At 38.7% G+C, this 6,781-nt stretch overlaps 1 protein-coding gene across 1 annotated transcript; it reads left to right on the top strand.

The window, feature by feature from the left end:
* Positions 1-812: 812 nt before the first annotated feature.
* On the top strand, positions 813-4,502 carry LOC112504970 (probable RNA-dependent RNA polymerase 5; the record flags this gene model as incomplete). Its single annotated transcript, XM_025108923.1, has 7 exons — positions 813-1,038; positions 1,246-1,471; positions 1,893-2,035; positions 2,325-2,487; positions 2,775-2,919; positions 3,813-3,976; positions 4,106-4,502. Coding segments are annotated over 7 exons (1,301 nt in total), but the record flags the coding sequence as incomplete, so codon positions are not given.
* Positions 4,503-6,781: the final 2,279 nt, after the last annotated feature.

Raw genomic sequence — 6,781 nt, 5'->3', positions numbered from 1 at the left:
TGCATGCCCCACGAGATCCACACTTCCAGTTCCTCAAACGAGTACTCTGTTACCTTAAAGGAACAATTACGTATGGTCTCCATATCTCACCCTCCAAATCAACGAATCTTATTGCCTATTCTGATGCCGATTGGGGGGGTGCCCCGATTCTCGGCGCTCCACTTCCGGATACTGTGTCTTCTTAGAAGATAATTTGGTTTGCTGGTCCTCAAAACGTCAGCCGACCATATCTCGATCCAGCGCCGAGGCCGAATACCGTGGAGTTGCAAATGCAGTTGTCGAAACGAGCTGGTTGCGCAACTTACTTCATGAACTTCATGTTCCCGCTCGCAAGGCTACAATTGTTTATTGTGACAATATCCCGGCTGTCTACTTATCTGACAATCCCGTACAACATCAGCGTACAAAACATGTGGAACTCGATATTCACTTCGTTAGAAAAAAGGTCTGAATTGGTGTTGTCCGAGTTTTACATGTTCCAGCTGATTTTCAATACGCCGACATCTTCACCAAAGGGCTTCCGCGTCATCTATTCAACCGTTTTCGGTCGAGTCTGTGCATTCGTCCCTACACAGCTCAGACTGAGGGGGTGTATTAGCTGTAAATTAGCTAGCTATAAATTTGCTATTTCTGAGTTTAGCCTCATCTATTTTAGGATGTTTATTATGTCATTGATCACCCCTAAATGAGTGGAGATCATTTCCTAATTTGTAGCCTCTCAGCTGTATATATATTCGGCTGATGTATATAGAAGATAATCAAAGGAAAACACGATTACTTTCAGAATTGACCTAGTGTTTTTCCTTACGCAGTCGGCCTTACCTATGGACAAATGGATGATTCTGCAACTTCTGTTGCAATGGTAGGCTGTGGAATTCCACTTGATGAACCATACCTTCAATATCGTTTGTCTGTCTTAGCAAAGGAAGAGCGGAAGGGGCTTCGTAGTGGAAAGATTCCGGTCAATGAAAGCTTCTATCTAATCGGAACAGCTGATCCTACAGGAACCTTGAACAGTCATGAAGTTTGCATTATTCTGTATGCATTTGTTTCTACTTCATTTCAGTTGGTTATGATAATGTCCAAGCAGGATAGGGTAACCGTGCTAACAATAAACTAATGATTTGGTTCGAAATTTGCGTGTTGCTTCAATGACATCTGTTATATATGCACTTAGGTATTAGTATGGAATCTGATATTGCGTAGAATTGGTACTTACGATTCATTTTCTTACTGGCTATGCAGTGAAAATGGCCAGATATCAGGAAAGGTTCTAGTGTACAGGAATCCAGGCCTTCATTTTGGGGACATACACATCCTAACTGCAAAATATGTAGAGGAATTGGAAGGGTTTGTTGGAAATGCTAAATATGGAATTTTTTTCTCCACCAAGGGCAGGAGATCGGTGGCAAACGAAATTGCAAATGGTGATTTCGATGGAGATCTGTATTGGGTATCTAGAAGCCCACAGGTAGGCATTTTATGTTTCTTATTAGATTTCTTTTTCCTCTTTTTGGTAACTATGGGTGTCTGGGCCAGCTTGCACGCTCCTTGACTAATCTCATGGGGCTCAGAAGATAACCAGGAAAATTCTCCTTAGCCCTGAGGAGGAGACACGAACTGGCGACCTATGGGAGGAGCCCCTAGGCCTAGCCTTTAGATTTCCTCTTTTACAAGGATGGTGCTTGTATTCAGGGCACTTTCTAACAATTATTGTGTGGGGTTCTATTTACTTGGTCAGTTGTCTCACTTTGCATTAATTTATGCTTTCTTTTGRTTCTTTGTCGCGAGCAATTTAGATTTATACCCTAAAATGATTAATCAATGAAAAACGAAGGGTGTTGATTTTCCTGCACTATAATGTTTTTTAAAGCTGTCATGTACACTGCCAGCTGTTGAATTACTTCAAAGCAAGTGAGCCGTGGGAAAGGATTCACYCAACACCAAGTGCGCCTAACAAGAAACCTAGTGAGCTCTCGTACGAGRAGTTGGAGAATGAGCTTTTTACTCAACTTTTTGCTACACAAAAGCAGGGGTATGTTCCCTCACTTTCTACCTATTATAATTCATCCATAACAAGCTAAAWWCCTAATTTTATTATGTAATGACTATTGGGAYCACCAGCTTGGCCCCAATACAATGATGGGAAGATGTTATTGTGCAATTTCTGGTGAATCCCGATCATTTCTGCTAACATCAAATTGGTATTTGAGTTGGGAGAACTGCCGTTGCTGTTAAGCTGGTCTTGAATGTTGAACAAACTACTGCATTGTTATTTTTTATTGGTAAAGCTACTTCATTGTTGTTAGTGTTTACAATTTCAGTATGGTAGCTGGTAAAGCAGCTGATAGCTGGCAAACCTTTATGGATCACTATCTGTCCTTGGGAGAAAATTATGCTGATGAGAAGCATCGGATTAAAGAAAAACTGTTGAAGTTGGTTGACTTGTACTACGATGCTCTTGATGCACCCAAGAGTGGGAAAAAGGTTAGGTGCCATCCTGGATCTCTTTTCTAAATTTACAGTATCATGACTTTTTTGTTTGTTCTTCTGTTAACCAACAATACTGTGCCATTACTATGTTTTTATGGTCATGACTTTAATGTAGGTTGTTTTCATTGATTGCTTTGTTTGGACGGTTTCTTCTTTATTCAAACAATTGACTATCATGTTCAATTTTTACCAGGATAGAAGACAGTTTTTCTTTCCTTACATACTGCAACAAAATTTCAAGATACTCCACTCACATTGTTTCTCTTGCATTTCTGAAACAGGTTGAAATTCCTAAATGTTTATTGCCACAAAAATATCCCCATTTTCTGGAAAAGAAACGTGAGATGTCATATGATTCGACTTCTGTTCTAGGAAAAATCTATGATGCCGCGATAGAGTATCCATCTTGTAATGCTATAAAACAAGGTAAGCCCGTGTCAGTTCTGCATGTATATTTGGCTAAGGAGGAAGGGGCTGGTTTAAATGAAAATGACAAAAAGCCGGATGAAGAAGTATAACAATATGGATGACAATTATAAAGAGAATAAAGTGCTCGTTTTTTGTCTCCGATTTTGTTATATTTCGCATATTCTCAATTAAGAATAGTGGTGAGGAAATATTTTTTCTTTTGAAAAAGGTTGTCACCACCTTTTTTAATCACATCCCTTGGATCATCTCATTTGATGGTTGAGATCTATTCTCACCTTCTCAACCTTTTTGTCATCCTCGTTCGGACCTCCCTGTTATGAGGAATTATCATGTTATCTATATTATGCTATACCTGACTTCATCGAGATACAAATTTTTGAGCAACAAATTGCATCCTTCCATGCCACCTTTAGAAATTTTTCTAAAGCATTCATTTCGCTTCCAGCAAAAAGAGATTTTGATTGATTTTTGAGGTCAAACGATTTAAGAATCCGTAAGTAATGGATTCTGTTAAAACAAAAGCAAAACTTTCTTCTTTTCAGTATTGATTCTAATTCAATTCAGTTATTTTGTCCTTCCATTTCTGCCTGAAAATTTCTTTCAGGCGTTAGTTTTCTTTTTCAAAACAGCGGAAAAGAGAGAGGAAGTCGATTTTTGAGGTCTAACATTTTACTTTCAAGTTTATTGTATCATGGGTTCTGTTAAAAACAGTGGCTTTTTTCTAGTTGTAATATTGGCTTCAAATTTCCCATAGTCATTGTTCTTGAACATTTTACCACTAGTATCACAGATGTTAGAACATATTCCATTTGGCCAGAAGAGTCGAACATTATCTGTATATTTGAGCCAAAAGTTGACTTACTTCCTATGAGTGCTTTTGTGATATGTAGACATATGGAAACTGCCCTGCTTCAATGTCGAGATACCAGAGGCCTCCTTAAATTTGTGGAACAACAGGTACATGTCGTACAAGCAAGAAATGTGCAATGCCATGAATGCTGGAGATGAATCAAAAACCAACTCTGCAAACATTGTGATTAAAAAGTATAAGCAGGTCTAAATTTTTTGAAATTTTGTTTATTGAACTTGATAGTTGCATGTTTCAAGGAATCACCCCAAAAGTTGAATTTGAAATCGAGTCATATCTTCACTTGCATCTGTATGTATTGTTTGATTCATGCAGATGTTTTATGAGGCTGAGGATTTTGCAACGAGTACTAGGAAGATTGAGGATCTGCATAATGAAGCCCTTGCAATTTATCATGTAACTTACGATTATGCTCGAAGCACTAATGATGTTAAGRAGTGTGGGTTTGCATGGAAGGTAGCTGGTGAGGCCCTCTGCTCATTTCATGTAATGAAGACCCCTGGAAGGTCAATTCCTTTCAAACTAGCTGTTTTATCAATGTTCATTTAGAAGGATATGTATATATATGAATACATTTAGCTATATATAGGCATTTGAGTCCTTGTGTAGATGGCCAATATCATTGTGTTTATAGGAGCAATGCCCACTGTAATATATATGGACTTCTTCTGCCCACTCGTTTCCTTTCTGTCATATAGAAGCAGGACGAGACTTTAGTACTAATTATATAGTCATCATAGTTATTGTTGGAACTTCGTGGGATTGATCCCACATTATAATAGGAAATTATTGGTGGGTTGGTCCATTTTGATTTGGGCTTGGATATGCATGATTACATATACATTTAATGGTCACAGATTGGGCCTTAGACCTTGGGACTCTTGGTCTCTATGAATCCGGATTTAATTTCTATTATTTTAATTTTCTTATTTTTGGATTTACAGTATTAACATTTAAATATTGTTTCTTCGGATAACCACCAAAAATTTCAAAAGACAGTTTTGATGCAAAGGTATAAACCCTCCGAAAATTGGTGTTTTTGATATATAACTCTCCTCTTGGGTAAAGGTAAGGTCCCACATACATCATACCCCCAGACTCTACCTCTGTGTGGGATATATTAGGTTCTTTAATTTTCCCTCCAAATTTCCCTCATGTACTTGCATTCGATCGGATGGTTGTATCCTCTAGGCAACACCCAGAACCATAGCACAAGTGGGGGCGAATTTCATCTTAGGACACTGCATTTATAGTCCTCTATCCAATTGAAGTTCTACAGCAAGTTCTTGATTTGGTCGAACAGGTTAGTGTTCTAATTTGCAAGTTTATCTATCGTAGTTTGTGTTGAAATTCTCTGTTGATAAATAGTGTTTATATAGTCTTGATAGATTGGTCATAACAATTATTTTTCTCAAACATTTAATAAACTTTTATCGATTTAGACTAGGGGTGTGTGGTTTTTCTTACCTTGGTTTATATRCCTACTTCTGGTTGTATGTTGTTGTTTACTTCTAACTAAAATTTTATGTTTCTTGTTTCAGCTTTCATGTTCTTCTTTTCCAAACTCTCATCTTTTGCTATTCCCTTTATTTCATGGGGGTAACTTCCTATCTTTTTCGCACACTACTCACAAGCCAAGGATCTTCATGGAAACAACTGCTTTACTGTTTGAGGGTAGAGGTCAGGTACACCTACGTCTAACCTCCACTGCGCTTTCGGATGGGATATACTGGGCTCGTGTTGGTTTGGTGTTGGCTTATCCATTTAGAATGTGAATTTTTCCACAAGTAGAAACTGTATATTTTCTGCTACATTGTAGATGTGCCATGAGGCTGAAGATTTTGCTGCAGGTATGAGGAAGTTTGAGGATATTCATAATGGACCACCCTCAAGGTTCATTTACAATCTATTAGAACTCGTGGAGAAGCCAAATACGTAGGAATCATCCCTTAAGTCCTCTTTATCGATCCCTTCATTTAGAAACAAAAATAAGGTAAAAGTAGGGAGAGTGGTAAGGATCTCATGTGGATCTGTCTCAAGGATGGCCTACCTACATTGGGGCTATCTTGAATGACTAGCAGAAGAAAAGCAAACTGCTTTCAACAAAGTCAGTCATCTTTGTGTGGTCGGCAAATGGGTAGAGCTGAAGGTCAATTGATTACTCGGTGCACCCTAATTCCGAACCCGAAAARCKAAAGAGGGATTTGCATCCAAATGCAAAAGCTTCTTAAGCACAAAGTAATCCTTCATCAAGGGTGGATAAAAATGCAATCATGGTGCTCAAGCCTAATTGTAAGTGGAGGATTTGTATAGGCTTCATGAAATCCCACAAGACCYGGSCTTTTTTGGGCCTAGGCTCGGGCCTTCCAATCCCATTTTCCAGTAAGCAAAAAAACCTGGACTTTTTCAGACTCAGGCTAGGCCCTGCTTTGGCGTTGAAAGAGGGCCCAATCCTGCTTTTTTAGGCCTGATTTAACCGGGCCTTGAGAAGAAGTTGGTCTGATTGGGATTTAAGGCTGGCTTCGGGCTTGGCCTTTTTTTTTTTGCATCTCTACAACACATTATGGTATCCTAGATGATGTAATATCGTGCCCTTACGTATCTAATGTCTATAAAAGTGTAGTCTGCATGGAAGTTGGCTGGTGATGCTCTTTTGTTCATTTCTTCATATGAAGACGTCTGGAAGTCCATTTGGTTAGCCCTGGTGAAATCTAGGTTCTCAGCTCGAAACCGCTCTGTTTCAAGGTTGGTTAGCCATGGTGCAGTTTGGGTGAACAATGGAACACTTTTGGCAGAATGTAAGTACCACTGTAGCAATTACGATAAGTTTAAAAACCATACGATTTCAATAAAAAAATAGTTGTTTTGGAAGCTTATTTTAACAAATTGCCGAAATCCTTACAGGTTGGTGGCAGGCTTCTGTTATACCAGGTCTAATAAAGTATGCTGAAAGCTTTTCCATACACACAACTGGAGTTACCGGAGCTGCAG

The sequence above is a fragment of the Cynara cardunculus genome, unplaced genomic scaffold (assembly GCF_001531365.2).
Source record: "Cynara cardunculus var. scolymus isolate 2C unplaced genomic scaffold, CcrdV1 Un_Scaffold_7597, whole genome shotgun sequence".
NCBI classification, from domain to species: domain Eukaryota; kingdom Viridiplantae; phylum Streptophyta; class Magnoliopsida; order Asterales; family Asteraceae; genus Cynara; species Cynara cardunculus.
This window is presented reverse-complemented; position numbering and strand designations above follow the sequence as displayed.